This window comes from Peromyscus californicus, unplaced genomic scaffold (genome assembly GCF_007827085.1).
Source record: "Peromyscus californicus insignis strain IS unplaced genomic scaffold, ASM782708v3 Scaffold_14__1_contigs__length_90479793_seg_2, whole genome shotgun sequence".
Lineage (NCBI taxonomy): Eukaryota > Metazoa > Chordata > Mammalia > Rodentia > Cricetidae > Peromyscus > Peromyscus californicus.
This window is the reverse complement of record NW_026294436.1, coordinates 41454773-41476744: the sequence shown is the minus strand read 5'-3', so window position 1 is coordinate 41476744 and position 21972 is coordinate 41454773. Positions and strand designations below refer to the sequence as shown.

General features: G+C 43.6%; 2 protein-coding genes across 7 annotated transcripts in view; both read right to left on the bottom strand.

Moving 5' to 3' along the window:
• The window catches only part of LOC128109823 (torsin-1A-interacting protein 2-like), a 38570-nt gene that overhangs the window by 4871 nt on the left and 11727 nt on the right, over positions 1–21972 (bottom strand). For 2 of the 6 annotated variants that reach the window (XM_052737264.1, XM_052737261.1), the window contains exons 2-5: positions 5650–5822; positions 4439–4972; positions 2083–2637; positions 405–506 (exon numbers count right to left, since the gene is read on the bottom strand). In XM_052737264.1, coding sequence (XP_052593224.1) covers positions 405–506; positions 2083–2637; positions 4439–4972; positions 5650–5683 — 1225 coding nt within the window. In that variant the 5' untranslated portion in view covers positions 5684–5822. Of the gene's footprint in view, positions 1–404; positions 507–2082; positions 2638–4438; positions 4973–5649; positions 5823–10925; positions 11173–13051; positions 14000–16330; positions 16446–21972 lie in introns of those variants that run through there. The other 4 variants (XM_052737260.1, XM_052737262.1, XM_052737263.1 and 1 more) reach the window with 4 other exon arrangements.
• On the bottom strand, positions 14457–16332 carry LOC128109825 (torsin-1A-interacting protein 2). The gene has a single exon (XM_052737269.1). It carries the CDS (start codon positions 16073–16075, stop codon positions 15680–15682), a length of 396 nt encoding a protein of 131 aa, XP_052593229.1. The 5' UTR covers positions 16076–16332; the 3' UTR covers positions 14457–15679.

The following is a 21972-nucleotide window of genomic DNA, read 5'->3' as shown; positions in this document are numbered from 1 at the left end:
GTCCGGACTACATGGCAAAGCCCTGTCTCAACAAAACAAAACGAAGGTAGTTTCAGTTTCCTGTACTCGTATATATACAGGGTTTTCTGCCTCTAGCAAGGCAGCTCAGTGGTAGGGTGTTTGCCAAGCAGGCACAAGGCCCTAATTCAGTCCCCCGTGGGGGTCGGGAGTAAGGGTGGGAGTAGGGGTGGGGGAAATTCTCTGACCATGAGGATTTCTGTTTGTTAAACAAAATATCAAACAGCTTTTTCCTGGAGGACAAAACTTTAAAACTTTATTGCTCTACTTGATTGAATGCATCAATAATTAAAGTTAAAACTGCTTAACTGAAATAGTTTTCTAGGCATTATCTCTGAGGATCTGTGAATGTAAACCAACTGTAACCAAATGAGGCTTGTTCTCACCATAGCTCCAGAGATTCTTTTTGTCAATCTTTCTCAGGGTATCCTGTGCAATCTCTTCCTTTTCCTTCACCAACTGCGTCTCTTCTTCAGGATTTCCAGCCTCTAGGGTTAGAAGGAACATTGGAGACGGTATATTGTCAGAGTAGGTATTATCTTTTACCTCTTACCCAATTACATGATGGGATTCCTATACTTTGCAGATTTTCAGTCTATGCAAACCGAAACTGCCAATTAGTTCATTTCACTGTATTAGGTTCTTTCTCTCACACACGCTACATTCAAACCACGGTTTTATTTTTCTACCCATGGAGAACCTCCACAATGGAGAAATTTTAACTGCAGATAATGGTCCATCTAATTGCATTCACCATTTGTTTGTTCATTCATTAATTTTTCCAACTCAAAAACTATTCATAAAGCTGTACCTATGTGCTGGATGCCAGAGAAATACAATGAAAAAAGTGGGCTAAGAGTTTCTGCCCAGATATTCTGATGGACAGGCATGACACATACTAGGTGTCAGGGATTTGCAGGGACAGTCAAGCCCTTGATGAATACCTTGGTACTAGAACACGGACTGAGCTCTTCAGAGTACTTCTAGAAGTACTGGGCATGGTGATGCATGTCTGCAATCCTGGATCTCAGAAGGCTGAGGCAGGAGGATCACCGTGAGTCTGAGGCCAGCTGGGGCTACAGAGTGACATACTATCTCAAAACAAGTGCAACAACAAAACCAACCAAGCATCTATGTGTGTGTATTTGTGTTGATTTATACAGATTCACCTGCTGATTCACACAATTTTTTTTCCAAAGGACAAGAAAATTGAAAGTTTGAAGTTAAATATCCGCATAAGAAATAAAAGTAAGATTTTTGTCCTTAGGTTATGTTCCTTTTTTGTCATATTGCATGAATATAAACAGTAAATAAAAACAATATTTAAAGCCGGGCGGTGGTGGCGCACGCCTTTAATCCCAGCACTTGGGAGGCAGAGCCAGGCGGATCTCTGTGAGTTCGAGGCTAGCCTGGGCTACCAAGTGAGTCCCAGGAAAGGCGCAAAGCTACACAGAGAAACCCTGTCTCGAAAAACCAAAAAAAAAAAAAAAAAAAAAACAATATTTAAAAATACAGTTGGTGGGGCTGGAGAAATGGCTCACTGGTCAAGAGCACCCACTGCTCTTCCAGAGGACCCGGGTTCAATTCCCAATACCTACATAGTGGCTCACAACTGTCTGTAATTACAGTTTCAGGGGAACTGACATCCTCTCCTAAACTACCTTGAATATCTGGCATGCACATGTTACACAGACATACTTGCAGACAAAACATCTATACACATTTTAAAAAAAAAGCAACTTATGGGCCGTCAGGATGGCTCGGTGGGTGACGATGACCCGAGTTCCGTTTCCAGAACCCACGTGGTGGGAGAGCTGAAAGGATCCATGCAAGCTGTCCTGTGACCTCCATAAGCACATCATGACAACTGCACACACACAAATAGACACACACACACACACACACACACACACACACACACACACACACAGGCAGCAGGTAAACACAGTGACTGAGCTAGTCTAGGAGACTGGAACCCCACCCCAGCATCCTACTGCTCCGACGACTTCCACCACTTCCCAGGGAAGCGCAGGCAGGGGACAGCAGTTCAGAGGGTTCTCTCACCTGGCACAGGCAGGCGCCTCCTCAGTACATCCCGGCTCCCTGGGCCTGCACTGCAGTGACCAGGACTCTGGGCATCAGTGGTGGTGGTGGTGGTGGTGGTGGTGGTGGTGGTGGCGGCGTCTGTAGCAAGTGCCTCCTGAGCAGCGTCACATCTGTCCCCTGCTCCCTCTGGGGGGGCTGCAGACCTGCTCCCCAGGTGTGCACCTGCTCTTCCTCCCTTGCTGCTTTGGGAGCAGGCAGGATCCAGATCCAGGGCCTCAGCACCCAGATGCTCCGAGGGGGGATGACGCCCCTGCTCTGTGTCCTGAGAATGCGGGGTGCTCTTGTGCTCTTCTTCATCCATCAGGTGTCTTCCTACAGCCGCGTCCTCTGAACTTCCTGATCTGTCACCTGTGTCTGCATGCTCTTGACCTTTGGCCCCTACCTCATGCTGGTGGGTCTTGAGATCAGATGCAGGATGTGGGGTCTGGGCTTCTTCAGTGTCATTCGGTGTGACTGTAGTGCCCTGGGCTTGAGAGCTGACTGAGGGATCATTTTCCAAATCCTTTTGAGAGTCTAGTGAGACAAAAATGTTTCCTTTTACCCACTTCCCCCATAGTTTTATACTCTAACAAGGTCTGCAATTACACACACACACACACACACACACACACACACACACACACACACACACACACACGTTATTTTCCTTTCATGATTTATAAGGCACTTTCCTTAAACATTAATTCTCTAGGACCCTACCAAGGGTAAAACAAGCGGTCCATGCTAATAAAGCTAATAGCTAATACTGATATAAAGCAATTGTGAATGCTGACATAATAATAATAAAATAATAATAAAGCTCTACTAAGTATATCCTCTTAAGTTAGGGTGGTAGGACACACCTACTGCAATCCCAGTCCTTGGGAGGCTGAAGCAAGAGGGTCATGAGCTCAAGGCCAGTCTGTGTCACAGAGATAGACCCTGTCTCAACAGCAGCGTGTACCTTTTCCATCTGCATTTCCCCCTCACTTTCCCCTTCCCTCCTATCTTTTTTTGTTGTTGTGGTTGGTTTTTCAAGACAGGGTTTCTCCGTCTATCCTTGGCTGTCCTGGAACTCACTCTGTAGCTCAGGCTGGCCTCAAACTCACAGAGAGTCCGCCTGCCTCTGCCTCGCCTGCCTCTGCCTCCCGAGTGCTGGGATTAAAGGCGTGCACCACCACTGCCCAGCTCGCTCCTATCATTTTACTGAAGCAATTCTAGACATCCCACGATTTCAGATAAAATACAAGGATATACACCTCTAAAAAGATAAGGATTCTTAAGAAAAAAGTTGTAACACTTTTTTACTACATTTAAAAATGAATAATTTCTTAATATCACCAAGTACATGTCATGCGCATTTTCCCAGCTGTCTCATGAATTTCATTTTGTTTCCTCTGTAGTGGTAGGTTGACTCCAGCCCTTTGCATGCTAGGCAAGTGTCTACCACTTAGCTACATCCCCTGCCAGGCAGGGCAGGCACTAAGATTGGGATTGTGTTGCTAACAGTTGAAGTTGGATGTTAAGTCTTTGGGGGCTCATTATACTGTTCTGCTTTTATACATTTAAAAACTTTCTAGGGTAGGGCCGGCAAGAGGGCTCAGCAGATAGAGGCACTTGCTGCCAGGCTGAGGACAACCTAGGTTTGATCCCTGAGACCTGCATGGTGGAAGGAGGGAACCAACTCCTGCAGACTGTCCTGAACTTTATGTGCGTTCACACATATTGTGGGATGATCTTATTGTACACTGTGAAGATGTGCCACTCTGGTTGGTTTAATAAAGAGCTGAACGGCCAATAGCTAAGCAGGAATTCCAGGCACAGAGGACATTGGGAAGAAGAAGGGTGGAGACTTGAGGAGACATGGAGGAAGCAGGAAAACAGGATGGACAGTACGTAGATGAGGTAAACAAGCCTTGGGGAAGCATACAGATTAATAGAAATGGGTTAATTTAAGTTATAAGAGGTAGCTAAAAACAAGCCTAAGCTATTGGCCGGGCTTTCTTAATTAATAAGAAGTCTCCATGTCATGATTTGGGAGTTGGCCGGTGGGACAGAGATTCACTACACACACACACATACACACAAATATATAAATGTGAAAAAAACAAAACAAAACTGATGTCCTCTTTCTCTTCTGAAAAAGCTAATTAGCTCATTCACACTTGCCTATTCTATAACACACACACACACACACACACAGGCAGCAGGTAAACACAGTGACTGAGCTAGTCTAGGAGACTGGAACCCCACCCCAGCATCCTACTGCTCCGACGACTTCCACCACTTCCCAGGGAAGCGCAGGCAGGGACAGCAGTTCAGAGGGTTCTCTCACCTGGCACAGGCAGGCGCCTCCTCAGTACATCCCGGCTCCCTGGGCCTGCACTGCAGTGACCAGGACTCTGGGCATTAGTGGTGGTGGTGGTGGCGGCGTCTGTAGCAAGTGCCTCCTGAGCAGCCTCACATCTGTCCCCTGCTCCCTCTGGGGGGGCTGCAGACTTGCTCCCCAGGTGTGCACCTGCTCTTCCTCCCTTGCTGCTTTGGGAGCAGGCAGGATCCAGATCCAGGGCCTCTGCACCCAGATGCTCCGAGGGAGGGTGACGCCCCTGCTCTGTGTCCTGAGAATGTGGGGTGCTCTTGTGCTCTGCTTCATCCATCAGGTGTCTTCCTACAGCCGCATCCTCTGAACTTCCTGATCTGTCACCTGTGTCTGCATGCTCTTGACCTTTGGCCCCTACCTCATGCTGGTGGGTCTTGAGATCAGATGCAGGATGTGGGGTCTGGGCTTCTTCAGTGTCATTCGGTGTGACTGTAGTGCCCTGGGCTTGAGAGCTGACTGAGGGATCATTTTCCAAATCCTTTTGAGAGTCTAGTGAGACAAAAATGTTTCCTTTTACCCACTTTACCCATAGTTTTATACTCTAACAAGGTCTGCAATTACACACACACACACACACACACACACACACACACACACACACACACACACACACAACTCAGGTTTGATCCCTAAGACAATTCCTACACATTGTCCTCTGACCTGCACCTGCACCTGCACTCACACACACACAAAAATAAGTAAGATGTAAAAAAAAAAAAAAAAGAATTGATGTCCTCTTTCTCTTTTGAAAAAGTTATTTCACACTTGCCTATTCTATAACACACACACACACACACACACACACACACACACACACACACACACACACACCAAGAAGCAGGATGAAGACTTCATTGTATGAAAGTTCCCCTCTAAATCACAGGTTTTTTCATTTGATAAACAGAATTCTAAAGATGAGTCTACCATCTTTTTAAAAGATGGCTAGCATTTTGCTAAAATAACTATTCCCTACTTACGGGAATCTAAAACATTTATCTTTCTTATAACTAGATTTAATATAATGTAAAAATCAGTGAATATAAACTAACCCACTGAATTAAAATCTCTTCCTTCAGAACTTGAGGTTTTGGTCACCAGAGACATTCTTCCCTAACACAGCCCCATTTCCTACAGCACACACTCGGTGCTGTGAGGACCAGTCTTACCTTCCACAGGGGCCCTGCAGCCACTGTCCGCCATGTCTGCGTCCGGCTCTCCAGAGTTTGGGACGTCTTTTTAGTGTCTGGGTTTCGTTGTGGAGATACCTTGTTTTCTTCTTGTCCCAAGTTCCAATAGACTCATGTGTCCCATGGAAGCAAGAAGCAAGGACATACAGTGTCTAAAAGAAAACAAACAAACAATTAAATGACTCCATCCACTCGAGGGCCAAGCTCAATTCCAGCTCTGATTAAAATCGCCGGGCGGTGGTGGCACACGCCTTTAATCCCAGCGCTCAGGAGGCAGAGCCAGGCGAATCTCTGAGAGTTCGAGGCCAGCCTGGGCTACAGAGTGAGTTCTAGGAAAGGCGCAAAGCTACACAGAGAAACCCTGTCTCGAAAAACCAAACAAAACAAAAACCCAATTCTTTAGTCTTGTATTCTTCCCCACCCCCCCTTTTTTTTTTGTTTTTTCAAGACAGGGTTTCTCTGTGTAGTTTTGGTGCTTGTCCTGGATCTCACTCTATAGACCAGGCTGGCCTTGAACTCACAGAGATCCACCTGGCTCTGCCTCCCGAGAGCTGGGATTAAAGGCGTGTGCGACCACCGCTTGGCTTGTGTTATTTCTTAAACCCTTTCTTCAGAAGCCTCATATCCCAATAGCAAACTGCAGGAAAAAGAAAAACAAAACTCTGCAGACTATGAATCTTGTACAGACGCCACGTCTTCTAAAACTCCCTAGTGTATTCCAAGAGTGTAAAAAATAAGACCAAGGGACCAGAATCTTAAAGAGAATCCTTTGAATTCCAGCCCAGAATCCTCCCGAAAACAGATGTAGCAGCAGCCCTGAACTTCCCCTGCTGTCAGTCTCTGGCCCGGGTTGCTCTCTCACACCGCTGGGATCAGAAGTGCTCACCTATGAGTGAGTGCTCCAGTGCTGCCTGCAAGCTACAGATTCCAGATGCAGCAAGCACACATCTGGAATCCTATGGAGACACAGACCCATTCATGTCCTTGTGATGTTTGGAGAAGACAAATACAAGCTTTACTCAAAAGGAGCAAACTCGGGAGCCAATTTTAGGCCATAAAAATCAAGTCATTGTAAGGTGAAGTCTTACTGTTGAATACAATTTGTTCAGTACGTTACTAAACCACCTCCATTAGCTGTTAAAATGAGGTCAAGGATCAAACTCAAAAACACAGCTGGATAGGGCCTAGGAAAGGGTTACATTTTTATAGCCCATTTGAGAGGCATATCAAAGCTAGCTTCCTTTGCATTTTTCCACAGTACTCTCACATGCTAATATTTCAACTCAGCCATCTATTGTAGTGCCCAGTATACAGTAAAACTCTATATACTGTTTGAAAAGCATATTTAAAATTTTATGACAGGCAGGACAGTTCAGCAGGTGAAAGCATTTGCCTCCAAAACTGATAACCAAGAGCTAGGGAGAGGCTCGATGGTTCAGCCCTTGCCTGGCATGTACAAGACCTAAGGTTTAACCCCCAGTATTGCAAAATAAAATGCAAACCAAACAGACAACCTAAGATTGAGAGCTGGAGTCCACGTAGTGACAGAAAACCTACTTTCATGGGTTATCCTCCAACCATAACCTCCAGACACACAATGTTATGTGACACAAACACATAAATGTTAGACTTTTTTTTTGTGGATTTTCAAGACAGGGTTTCTCTGTGTAGTTTTGGTGCCTGTCCTGGAACTCACTCTGTAGACCAGGCTGGCCTCGAACTCACAGAGATCCGCCTGGCTCTGCCTCCCAAGTGCTGGGATAAAAGACGTGCACCACCACTGCGTGGCTTAAATGTTAAACATTTTTTAAGAAAATGAATGTGTGTGGTATATAAACTGGAGAGAATGGATACCTAGGAACAGGCCCCTCTTTCTGCTGGTATGAATGTTTAAGAGCGTGTATCAAATTTAAAGGATCCTTGTCTGCTCTTTTTTTCTTCAAGCTCTTAGATGTGACACTTCAGCTTGTGTGTGTGTGTGTGTGTGTGTGTGTGTGTGTGTGTGTGTGTACACCACAGGGTCTCATACATGTTAAACAAGTGTTTCTACCACTGAGCTACAACACTAGTCCTCACCCCATCTCCCTCCTTTACTGCTGTTTGAGACAGCGTCTCTCTACATAGCCCTAGTAGGGCTGGAACTTGCCATATGGTCCAGGCCGGTCCTGACCTTACAGTAATTCTCCTGCTGGGATCTGGGATCACAAGCACAAGTGACCATGCCCAGCCTCCTAGCAATAAATATAACAGTAACATTACAGACTTAAGAGAGGAGAATTTTCTAGTATATTAATTATAACTACAAAGACAAAAAGACTATTCATTAAGGGTGTAGGTGTAGCTCAGTGGTTGACTTCTATAGCATCTGCAAAACCCTGGATTTAATCATTAGCACCACATTAAAAAATTATAACAAAAATATGTCATATGGCTCCATTTACAGGAAATTCTAGACTAGGCAAATGATTAAAATTTACAGGGAAAGAAAAGCAAGCTAGCGGTTGCTAGAGGAAGGAGTATGGGCTAGAAAACAGCCTGAGGAAAACTGGGGTGATCAACAAGTGTCATGTGTCGTCTAACGTAAAGCCTGTGTGTTTGCTGTATGTCTTTTATTCTTAACATTATGACAAATAGAATGTCCTAAAATGTTTCATCTATGGCCAGATATGTCATAGGTCCTAGGGAGAACCCAATACTATTATTGTGCTAAATGGACATAGTATGAAAATGTTTCCTAATAGCTTGTTCCTATGCTCATAGATGAGAGCTTTACTCAGGCCTCATCAGAGAAGCTTCCTTTTGCAGCAGATGACAATTAATATCGAGACCCTCAACTGGTAGACATGAAGAGATGAGAAACTATAGTACTAAGTCCTCAATGGGATAGCCATGTCACCCCCCCCACTCCCTGCAAGTCTTAGAATCTTCACAGAAGAGGGATCAGAAAGTCTTTAAGAGCCAGAAGCGATGGATAACTTAAAGGGGACACTTGTCCAGACACAGCAAGTCACATACATATGAACTACTCACAGTGGTTGCGACAACATGCGGAACGCTGTGCAAGCTTGATTTAGGAAAAAAAAAAAATCCTATCATGGAAAGGGGGAAGGTGGAAATGAACTATCACCAGGGGCTAAGGAATCCCTGGCATTTGATATCTATTGGGGGAGTCTGTTTTCTTTAATGATGTGACTCCTGGCAGGTCAACCACACTCTAGACCCCACTTCTAAGACTAGTTGGGCAACACAGACTGGACTCGGTTGAGGAAAAAAAGCAAGAAGTTGGGGGAAGAACAAGTTCCAAGTTGGGTGTGTTTAGAGGGGAAGATGGAGAGGGTGGATCTGGAGGAGTTGGGGTAAGAGTAGCATATGATCAAAATAAACTATGATATTCTCAAAGAATTAACAAAAACATTACATTTTCCCCTTAATTTTCAACTTTGAGTTTTCTGGGAAGTCAGAACACCAAGTGATATAAAAGGTGAAGTTTTTACTTTTCAGCAACTTGCCTAAAAATGTCCTCACAAGATACTCAAAATGTATTGACAATTTGACTAATAAAGGAATTTCTATTGAAAAAAAGTTTCATCTAGCTAGAGTAGTACAAAACAGTGGCAAAGGAACCCCCACAGCAAATTCTCTAAATGCTCAGCATAACTTCTCCTGTCACAAGCATACGTCAGCCCGGCAGCTGCTCTCAAACCCTTTGTAAGCCCTCACCTCTGTACAGGGTTCAAGCAGCATTCCCTCAAAGCACAAGGGGGATAAACATGTTTTTTACCTCGGCTCACAAAGTCACGTGGTCTGGTAGCTGAGCAGTCTGGAGGCTGCTGTTTCAGGCAACCTTTGAGCAGTGACTAGTCCATGTTAGGAAGCGACTTCATTTGGACCCTCACAAAGAAAGGGCAGCAGAAGCTGGGGACTGTGGCGAGCGCTTGAAAGGCAGCGACAGGGGAATCATGAGTTTGAGATAATCTAGGCTACAGCAAGATCCAGACCAGCCTGAGCTACAAGAAAGACCTTATGTCAAAAAACCTAAAATAAGGCCATGCCTCATAATGATAAAAAATACATTGCTAGCCGAGCGGTGGTGGCGCACGCCTTTAATCCCAGCACTCAGGAGGCAGAGGCAGGCGGATCTCTGTGAGTTCGAGGCCAGCCTGGTCTACAGAGCGAGATCCAGGAAAGGCGCAAAGCTACACAGAGAAACCCTGTCTCGAAAAACAAAAAACAAAACAAAACAAAACAAAAAAATACATTGCTGGAGACTTTCTGTAACCAGAAAAACTGATCCTTAGCTGTCTAAAAAAGGTATTTGATAGTTATCTTTCCCACAAAGCATAGGTATGTGTCTCCACTGACACAAACACATTTAGTGAATCTCTTCCAAGTTCAAATGTGAAATGTTGATTTTCAGTGTCCCACAGTAACTCACTTTTCTACTTAAGTAAAACGTAGCTTAATTCTCCCTGGATCATGTCCACTTTAACCCTAGCCCTGTAGCCCTGAAACCTGCACCAAACCTTGACCACTCTGCCTTAGCTTTCCCAGGGCTTCGGAAGTTCTAAGATTCATTCTCCACTCAAGGAGCCTATACTAAACGGTAGCTTACATTTTTCTGGCAAATGTGGCAAAATGTTAATGTCTTTTAGATCGGGGTGCAAATATTTGTTAATGTCCTGCAGTTTTCTCTGTGTTTAAGATAATTAGTAACTTAAAAACAAAACAAAACAAATAATGGGCTGGGGAGTTGTGGCGCAAGCCTTTGATCCCAGCACTTGGGAGACAGAGGCAGGAGGATCTCTATGAATTTGAGGCCAGCCTGGTCTACAGAGCGAGTTCCAGGACAGCCAAGGCTACACAGAGAAACCCTGTCTCGAAAAACCAAACCAAACAAACAAACAAATAACCAACGAACCAAAACCACAAATAATGGGTAAGGGAGATGCTGTAACAGGCCAGAACACCCGCCGTACAAACATGAGGCCCTGGGTTCAAATCTTCAAGGCTGGGTGGCAGAGACAGGTGGGTCTTGGGAGATTGCTGATTAGCCAGCTTAGCCAAAATGGTAGGAGTAAGTTGAAGACTGACAGAGGAAAACTAATGTCTTCTGCTGGCCTCCATAGACGTGCATGGGTGAAAACACAAACACACTCAGGTGTGTGCACCACACACCCACACATACCACAAGAAAAAAAGGAAAAGAAAAAAAAAAAAAGAGTAACAAAATATATTTGCCTCTGTACAAAAAGTACCTGTAAGGGCCTATAATGACAATCAGGAGCGCACACGAAGCTTCAACCACAGCCTCCTACATATTTTATAACAAGCTGGAAAGCCAGGAACAGCTGAGTGGAGAAGAAAACTCAGGGCTGGCAAGGGCAGCAGGGGCATGTTCATCCTTCTTGTCCTTCAAGTCTCAGGTGTGGCCGGAGGAACCCATGGAAAACAAGGAAAGACAGAGATCTGGGGAAGCCAGAACAAAAGGGAAGGGCTGGGTATCTGGAAGCAAAGAGGAAGAGATGGGAATAAAGTTCAATATGAATAGAGCAAAGGACCATTAGTCTCTCCAGGATGGATGTTTAGACATGAAGGACACCATGGAAAGTGCATAGCTGTGGGTCGGATATGTTTAAAGTTTCCTTTTTTTAGTAAACTATGCCATTTTAGGCTCTCAGAACAAAAAGAACAGTTTTCTTAGATGTAAGCAATTTGCCATCCTGATCTGGCATCAAAGAACACAGCATACCTAACAACTGTGATCATTAACATTCATTGGACGCTGGTTTTGATCATTTATAGGGTGCCTTCTTGGTGCCAGGAAGCCAAACATGTATTATCAACTCAATCTTTGCAACACTGCATAAAGTAGAAACTATTCTAATATTCTTACTACTTTCCAAACCAAAATGTGGGTTAAAAACCTTACTCAAGAACACACAACTAAAGGTAAAGTCAGGATCTAAAGTGAGGTGGTGGTCTGCTTATGACACCCAGTGTTTTAACTAAGACCCTTGCGGGCTGGAGAGATGGCTCAGTGGTTAAGAGCACTAGCTGCTCTTCCAGAGGTCCTGAGTTCAATTCCCAGTAACCACATGGTGGCTCACAACCATCTATAATGAGATCTGGTGCTCTCTTCTGGCGTCCAAGCATACATGCAGGCAGAACACTGTATACATAATAAATAAATAAATAAATCTTAAAAAAAAATGTACGTTTAAAAAAAGATGCAAGCATTAAAAAAAAAAAAAAAAAAAAAAAAAAAAAAGCCGGGCGGTGGTGGCGCATGCCTTTAATCCCAGCACTCGGGAGGCAGAGCCAGGTGGATCTCTGTGAGTTCGAGGCCAGCCTGGGCTACCAAGTGAGTTCCAGGAAAGGCGCAAAGCTACACAGAGAAACCCTGTCTCCAAAAACCAAAAAAAAAAAAAAAAAAAAAAAAAAAACTAAGACCCTAAAAAAAAAAAAAGTTTAAACACTGCAAAGATCCCTGACTCTGGTACAGTTAATCTAGGTTTGAACTGGGACTCTAGTATATACAGTCTGAGTAAATATGCAGATTCTTCAACACTCCCCTATCCTCCAGGCAAGGTGGCTGGCTGGCCCGGAGCTCACTATGTAGGTAGACCAGGCTGTCCTTGAACACATAAAAATCTGCCTATTTCTGCCTCCCCGGTGCCGGGATTGAAGGCCTGCACTACCATGCCCACCAGCTCAGATCCACAACATTATTCAAAATGCTTATTTTCAATGCTGCAGAAAGTCTCTGGTAACACCAATTTGTATCACATTGATATCTACCAGTTAAGCTACAAAAGATGCTACATCCACCCTGGGTCATTGTTCCTCCCGGCCTCTCAACCTTCAGACCTGAGATCACGTGACTCACAACTCCTACTCTCGCCCCAAGACCAATCGCGTCCTCCCATCAGATTTAAGTTTTTGATGATTCGAGCATCAAGTTCTAACTGGCTCGACTTGTTATTACGACTTTGTCCTCTAGCTCTAGTTTCAGCTTCATTGTCCTAAACATTTCCTGTCATGTGACCGGTAGAGTATATCATAGTATGAGGCAGGTACGATCAGTCTCACACTTGAAGAAGCCAGTTCAAGTGCCCAAGGCCATCTAATAGAATTAGAATAGAAATCCAGAAGCTGAAAAGCTACTATTTTTCCCTCATAAAAAGTAGTTTTTACTGGGCTTAGTGGTGCATGCCTGTGATCCCAGCTCTAGGGAAGCAGAGGCAGAGGCAAGCAGATCTCTCGAGTTTTGAGACCAGACTCATCGCAAAAAGAAAAAAAAAAAAAACAAAAAAAAACCCAAAAAAGCAGTTTTCAAGCTGTGTTGTCAAAAATTCATGGAGACTGGAAAGAGGTGGCTCACCTAACTTTTTCAGATTGCCATGATATGCAGGCTGTCATATCCCTTGGATGCCATAGCCTTAGATTTGCTTATTTGTTTGGCTGAGGTTCCTCTCCCTGTAACTTGGAGACTATAACCTCAGTCACTCACACACAGTAAGAGCAGTCTCTGAAGACTATTTTTCTTCCAGTCCACCCCAATGTTTCTGTTCCCAAATCTGCCAGAGAATAACGGGAAGTTATGATGGTCATTTTAAAAATGTTATCATTATGTCATTATCATTATCCACACTATGAAAACATTGTAGCAAGCACAAAACACTGAGTATCTCAGATCATTTTGATTTTAATCATTAGAATTTAATCAAATTAATATTTTGGTAAAATCCATTATTCATATTTACTGGAAGTGTTCTAATCTACACAGCATTCTAAAAGTATTTTTAAAAATATTCCAAAGACCTAAGCTACCAAAGGCTTCCCAAATTTCCTTCTCTGCTCAATTTTAGCTCTTCCATGTGACAATGGTTTCTAGTAGCTTATTACATACTGGCATTTTATGTACATGTGAAGACAAAATGACGAGTCCTTTCTCTGGCCCATATACTCATGTAGTTCTACAATGTCATCACCCAGAGCTGCTGAAGAAGACAGACCATTTCTGATTAATTGCTCAACTTGTCACTTGCAGTATTCAGAGTTCATCAGGCTCTCCTCTTAAGCTAGATTAAGCACATACTATGGATGTACTGGTGCAGGTCTCAGTGTATGGTCCATAGACTCCTCACAATAGTTTATAGACTAAGAAATTTTAAATTTAAAAGTATGTCCAGTTGCTGCTTGTTTAGAGAACTCAATGGTATAAATTCTTTGTATGTTGATACTACTAGTTAAAAAGTTGGTTAAAACAAAAATTGGTTTCTATTTTGCTAATGTTTCAATCTTAGACATGTGGAATCTTAGCATACGTCCTTGGGGCCTAGGCATTCTTAACTAATGAAGAGGCAATAGTAGCCTCTAAAAAGGCTGTCTTGGGAAGAGCTTTAGGACAAACAGTGAGGGAGTGCCTCACTGCAAGTTAATGACTGACTAGTGTTCAAGTTGGCAGTCCACACAGTTTATTCAGCAATGTACCAGGAGAGAGCCTCCACCATGATGGGCATAGGCAGACACAACAGTGGCTCACTAGAATACAATCTTTATAGAGACAGACAAAAACCAGATTTCACAAGATGTGGAAGGCAAGATTTGGTGCATATCGACAGCTATTCATTCTTCCATGTCCCCCCTTAAAAGATGACAGTTTTATCAGCAGAGGCAATGTGCCATATCAGGGCAAGGCCAATCTTCTCCTTTGCCAAGTTTTTCCTCAGACTAGTGTCAACCAGTACCTGCTAATGAGATTAAAAAAAAAAAAAATCTGCTGAGACGTTTCAGAAAGATTTTATTTCCAAATTAAGACTTGTAAGAAAGAAAGCCACGTGCCCCCTACAGTCTGGCACAACAAAGCATAACTGAACTCATTTCAAGAACTATGAAAACAAAGGCAACCCCCCTAAGAACCCCAGGGGAGCAAAGAGAAGAACCAGGTCCTTGACGACATTTTCGCTGCTACACAAGCAGTGGATCACCTAGAATCTTAAGTGGGATTTAAAAATTGTTCAGTGGCTTCTCAGATGTTCCCAGGAGCTTTTTCTAGTTGCTTAACTCCAAATCTGATTCCATGATTTCCATGAACAGGAGAACCCCAGAATGTGGCCAATGCTCAGCAACACATTCTTATGTCAAAAGCATCCACTAGACTAGTCTTAAATTATATGGAGTCAAGCTTTACCATTTGTTCTGAATTTCATAGCACAGGTTATTTTTCCATTTCCATAGGAGGACGTTAAATTCAGTCACCACAAGACAGCAGTCTTTGGTTATGGAGAGACAAGTAAGTGTAAACTGGCAGCTTTCTCAACCCTTTTTCGTAACCTCTGTAGGTATTGACAAACAGAATGTGAAAGGACCAGCTATCAACACTGTAACACTTATGCTGAGGATAAAAGTGTCAATAGATATGTGAACAAATTTTATAAACATACACATCTCCTTCACTACTGATCGATGTCTAAGAAGAGAAGTCTAGAACAATGTAGTGTATTAAAATTTACTAGAATAATCTAGAATCCAGCTACAAGAATGTGTTCTCATAAAAGTTGCTGTTAGAAAAAGTTAATGGGGCATACAGCATGGGGCCTCCCCTCCAGCCCACATTATCTCATCAATACTTAGGAGGGGCAATCTAGTTCTAAAGCATTTGTCTGGACTACAGGTTAGTTTGGTTCTAGGTAAATAGTCTGCAATACTGACTAAACTTATGCTAAAAAACAAAAAACAAAATGCATAGATCGCAGAAGCAGACCCAACAAGTCAAGCAGTAGACCAAGTAGTGACAGTCTGAGTCGGATTTAGAGGGGCCTCGGGTTAAACTCAGTGGAAGAGCACTTGCCTAGCATGCATAAGGGCACCCAGATTCAATCCCCAGCACCTTAAAAAAAATTAAGAGAGAAAGAAAAAGAGAAAGAAAACAGAAACAAGTTACTATTCATCTCCCCTAGGCTATGAACACAAAGCCCTGGAAGAATTCATGATTCTGTTACAGAAGTCACTTGCTTTGGCCAAGTTTCTTGTTTAAGGTTTTGTCTGTTCTGGTCAAGATTAACTGTAATGCAGGATTAAAACCAGCTACTCTGGAGTCGTGTATCTTTTTTCTAACCAGTGGCGGACCCAGAAGAAATGGGTGGCAAGCTTTCTCAAAGGTCCACCTGGTGAGATTTTGAGGTGCCCACTCAAGTGGGAAAGACCAAGGCAGAACAAGGCTTCTATTAGCAGGATTGTCAGGATAGCATTCAGGACAATAATCAGCTCGGTTAATACGGTCTAAGAACACTTGGTAACATTCATTCTCAACAAGTTCAGTTTGGTATAACCAATGCCCTAGTTCTAAACTAGGGAACCACTGCTGCCCACAGTCAGGGCAGTGGGAGTTATCGGAGAACATCTGGGCTTAGAAAGACAGCACAAGCAGTGTAACAGCAAAAGGCAACAAGGACACAGAGAGAAAGGCAGTAAGCGGCGACAATCAGTCCTGTGACAGGTTTCCTTAGCAACTTCTCAGTTCACAGCACTGGAGTGTTAAATCTGGCTTGCACCTTAGTGCAGTTCTTCAAGATCTTGTATTCTATTTTTCACTTAATTGCAACTCAGTCTCTGTACTCACGGACCAGTCCAGTCTAGAATACTATCAGTCACTTACTAGAAGCACAGATCACAGAATAGCTCCTTCAAATCCCAGCGTCTTAAGGAAAGCCAGACCTCTAGTCTGAACTGTTCAGCAGCAGCAGCAGTATCAGCGGGTGATGGTGTCCCACAAGGTACTCTGCACTGCTGGTAAGGTTATTATGCCTGGTGAAGCAGAGGCGCTGACAGACGCAGTGCGTCTTCTGTTGATGCTGGCCCTCTTGCCCGATGGCTCTTTACAGTGACGTAGTAGGTCAGGAAAACCTGGTGGGGTCCTTGCCAGTAGATCCAATGAAGTCAGTCTTGAAAGGACCTGTATCTGGACCCAGTCACAGAAGGAGCTGGCGTTGAGCTTGCAGGATGGTCTGGGAATGCGTCACATACCTGCAAATGATAAACTCATATGGGCTTTGCAGTTGCTCACAATATTAGAAACATGCATGTGAGAATTATTTGCATCAGTCAAAGGAGATGACAACAGTCTCATGGGTTTCCCCATAACTTAATTTAGGTCAAACCCACCCAACCTCTTCTGGGCACTGGGATGGGTTCTGAATCACTCAGGATTTATATGAGGATTGGTGTAGATTTTCTTTCTTTCCCTTAACATATAGGTACCAGTAACTATGACAGCCTTTCCAACATAGGCTTCAATCTAACCAGGAAAAATCCTAACAGACCCGAGCTACTCTCATGACCCCGAATGTAACACACACAAGGTAGGGAAGTGGGACACATGGATCAAGATGGCTGTAGAGGAAGTGTCAGTTTATCAAATTACAGTATGTGCCCTGCCGCCCTCCAGTAGTTTTTATAAATCCCGAGGCTCAATCATGTGAGAACAGGGACACTGAAACAATGTAACAGGGGTCTTGAAAGCAGGAGGAACAACAGCGCTGGCACTACCCAGCGAAGCAGTGCTCTTAGAGTCTCGAGAATTTTTCAACAACAGAGTGAAAAGCAAGCAAGCCCCTGACGACACTATAAAGGCAGGGCCACACTCTGATGGGAGACCAGAGTCAGCATACCAAGAATGATGTGCTTTTTGAGGCCAGGTAACTGGGTACCAGGCTACCAATTCAGGTCCTCAGTTTCTGGAAATATTTCTAAGCAAGTACTTGGGAGTGAAGCCAGGACCAGCAGATTTCCTTGACCTGTTGACAGCGGCTCTCATAACTGTTCCCGCTCTGTCACTAAAGCATGGACCGCCGAGAGCCGGGACTTTTGAGCCTCACTCCTTATTACAGGGATTTTAGTCCCCATCACAAGTATGTCTTTAATATATTTCTACATTTCATCTGTTTTGTGGATGTGCATGGGCACAGACATGCCACAGCAGACACATGGAGGTCAGGGGCCTAGGATGTGAATCCCAGGTAGGTCGTCGTCAGGCTGGATGACAAGTGCCTCTCCCCCCGAGTCATCTTGCCAGTCTTAAAGAAGAAGTAAGTGAAGGTACGGGACAACTGGAATCTCTACACTAATGCTAGGAGTGTGAATTAATATAACCACTTTGGAAATTAGTCAGTACCCAATAAGCTAAAGAAATCCATTTTTTGTAACCTCACATACTCTTCAGGAATACACTCAAGAGAATTCCTCATAGACGCTTTCAAAGGCATAAGTAAAACCTCCATGGTAGCCCAGTGTAACAGTAAACTAAAGGCTACATGTCCACAAATAAGATGGATGAATAAACTGAGATAAGATACTGCCACAGAATGTAACATACAAACACAGATGAAATCCAAACTGCTGAGTTAAAAAAATAAAAGTACAAAAAAAAAATACATATAAATACACACATTCTTATATAAATTTTCCACTTACAGAGTTTCAAAAGCACGAAAAACTATTATTTGTCCAGGAGTACATGCAATACAGCTAAATGGGAAGCTTAGCAGCACCATAACTTCTCTTTGATAGGAGAGGGAAGCGAACGGGATCTGAGGAAGCTCCATCACTCCCATACTGGGAGCTGAATCCAGGGTTCGCTCACATGTGCACTTGACCACTGAGCCCATTTTTCTTCCTTCTTGTAACTAGGTGGAGAACAAAGATGCTCTCTCTATCATAAATCCTAATGGCTTACAGCATCTCTATTCATTACTGTAAAACTTCAAGTATCAGAAACAGCAGTAAGAGAGAGAAGACACAGGCAAAGCCAGCCTTCCGCACCAATGACAAGAGGAAGTGACCCTGCCCAGAGGCTAACAGGTGTTGAACACTGGGATACAGAGGACCCTATCAGACACTGTGGCGTGTGCTCAGATCCCTGTACTCAAAGGCAAGAGGCAGGAGGATCACAAGTGTCAAGACAGCCTGGATGCCACAGTGAATCCCTGCTTCAAAAAACAAAGAGGCCCAGAGAGTAGGTATCATTGCTTTTCCTACAAATTCTAAGGACTACGTCTTCATAGAAATATGATTGAAAAAACAAACTAACAACCAAAAATCAAAAACTGCCTTATGTGAGGCACAATGTCAATTAAGACACATACAGAGAAAATAATCTTCCACACTTCCCGAGTCTAGACTGGAATCATTATTACAGCTGAAAACTTACTGAACTTTACACGAGCTTTTTAAAAGAAAAGTCACCCACAGAGATCACAGGACATTTAGTAACATGCATAGACAAAGCCAGCAAACAAACTGATCACAAACACAGCGGGCAGGCTGGGCATAGCAGCACACCCCTTTAATCCCAGCACTCAGGAGGCAAAGGCAGGCTGTTCACTGAGTTTGAGGCCAGCCTAATCTACAAGGTGAGTTCCAGGACAGTCAGGGAAACAAAAAGCAAAAAACAATCAAAACCAAAACAAAACAAAACAAAAAGAAACAAGAAAACAGTGGGCCAAAACCAAAGCTTAAAAAGTTTCCATGTAACCCAGATACTGCACAAAACACAGATCTGCCTTTTTGTTTGAGAACATGAGCAATTAGCAGGCAGAAGCGCTAGGACTACAAGTTCCAGCCAGCCAGGGGTAAATAGAAATGTTCTCCCTAACAACAGAAAAATTGAATTCTATTTAAATCCACTGAAATGCGTACATCAATTAACAGCAACAGATTTACATGAGTTAAAAAATTTAGCCTGATCCCGTTTCATTCTCCTTAATAAATGTTAAGTATAAAACCCCAAATCTGTTTTTTTTAAGATATGTATTTTTACATTTTGTGTGTATGGGTGTTTCCTTTCATGTATGTATGTGTACGATATGCACTCCTGGTGCCTACAGAGGCCAGAAAAGGGTATCAGATCCCATGGAACTGTTCAGACATTTGTGAACTGCCACAGAGGTGCTGGGACTCAAACTCGGGTCCTCTAGAAGAGCAGCCAGTGTTCTTAACCACTAAGCATCTCTCCAGCCCCACACTCCCCACTGTTTTGTTTTTAGACACGATCTCATGTAGCCCAGGCTGGCCTTCAGGAGTGGTAGGATTACAGGCATACCCACCACTTCTGGTTTCTGCGGCACTAGGGGCAGAAACCGTAGCACGCTAGGTGAGCACTCTACCAACTAAGCTACATTCCTAACCAAACCTGCCTTACGACAATGTCTGCTTGCCTATTTGTTTTTGAGACAGGGTCTCACTGCACAGCCTGACTGACCTGGAGTTTCCCCATGTAGACCAGGCTGGCCTCACATTAACAGAGATTCAAGGTGTATGCCATGATGCCCCAGCCCAAATCTGCCATTGATACTACTGATCTATATATTATGAATAAAATTTAAAAAAACATCTTTGGGGGACTGGAGAGATTATAATTTTAAGTATTTTAAGTTATTTACTAAGGTTAGTAAATAACTGTAATTGTCTACCTTTTGTATAACAGTTTCACCAAGTTTTTTTTGAGACAGGATTTCTCTGTATAGTCCTGGCTGTCCCAGAACTTGCTCTGTAGACGAGGCTGGCCTCAAACTCAGATCTGCCTGCCTCTGCCTCCTGATTAAAGGCGTGTGCCACCACGCTAAGTTTCACTAAGTTTATCCACAAAGTAAAATGATAAGAGCTTCATATTCCACACTTAGTTCTGAATTTAGATGGGTCAGTAAGGATTTATATCTTCACTACTGAGCACACACATTTTTCTTCCCAACAGTGGACAACTGGGAAATATGCTAAGCTAGAAAACAGCTGCAAATGTTCTTTTGCTCCAGGACCTGACAAAACAGGTGTGGACAGGCGCATGTCCAAGAGAGCATGCATGTGCACATTGCAAGCATACTTATGTGGGGAGGAGGGAAACAAGCATAAAGAATCAGACTTTTATTGGCACAGCTGCACCTACTCTGCCCTGATTAAACTCCTTGGCTCAAATTCTAGAGTTTCAGTTTAAAACACCAACAACCAAACCTTTAAAGCTAATGGGCCGCTTCTTGACCCAATGCCAAACTTGTTTATTTCTTTTTTGTAAAAGGTTGCTGCATCTACGTTTGTTATTATCTGTCTATATTGCAATATCCTGGGTATATTATCTTCACTAACTGGTAACAATGTGTAAACAAGTGTTCTGGGGTACCTGAAAGGTGGTGTGAAAGGGGGAGTTTAAACTAGGGGGAAACACTCCAATACCTCCTTAGGGAAGTTTTTAATATAGAAACTAGATGCCTGGAGCAGTTCATATACTATACATACTTCTGTTAACCCAATCTGGCCTCAATTGGAGCCTCTCCTGTGTCAGCCTCAGTGAGACTTGATTATGACCCCCAACTGTCCTTCAACTTCCATAATTACTTTTTTCTGGAGTCTTGTTATGTAACCCAAACTTGAACTCAGTCCTCCAGCCTCAGCCTTCTGACTACTAGGATTACAGATACTCTCTGCACATCTTATTATTCACTCACTTGTTTTGTTGTTGTTTTTTGCTTTGGTTTGGGGTTTCTCTGTGTAGCCCTGGAACTCACTTTGCAGACCAGGCTGGCCTCGAACTCTAATCAGCCTGCCTCTGCGCCCCCCTCCCCCCGTGCTGGGAATGAAAGTATGCACCACCATGCCTAGCTTATTTACTCACATCTAGTCTTTTTTTTTGGTTTGGTTTGTTTTTTTGTTTTTCAAGACAGGGTTTCACTGTGTAGCTTTGGAGCCTGTCCTGGAACTCACTCTGTAGACCAGACTGGCCTCGAACTCACAGAGATCCACCTGGCTCTGCCTCCCAAGTGCTAGGATTAAAGGCGAGCGCCACCCCACACCCCAGCTCATATCTAGTCTTTTAAATATTTTATCCTTACATATCTTTATGTAACCTTGTTGGGCCTCAAACTCAGATCTGCCTAGACTGCCTCTACCTCCCAATGCTGGGATTGAAGCTGTGGATTACACAACCTGCTCTGTATTGCTTGAGACAGGGTCTTCTCTCGCTGAACTAGAAGGTAGGCTGGGGGCCAAGCATCTTCCTGTTTCTCCCCCTCCTATCCCATACCCCCTATTCAAAGGGCTGGGGTTATAGACAGGGTCTTCCCGTGTGGCCCTGGCTGGCCTTGAACATGCACTACCAACATACCTGGTTCTACCAACACATAGAAAAGTTTCAGAAACGATGCAGTTTCCTCACATGCTTCATTCAGTATCTGATATAAGGTGAAATGATTAAAACCAAGAAATTTAACATCGCTCTATTAATGAAGTCACATTAAAATTTCCCCTGTTTTC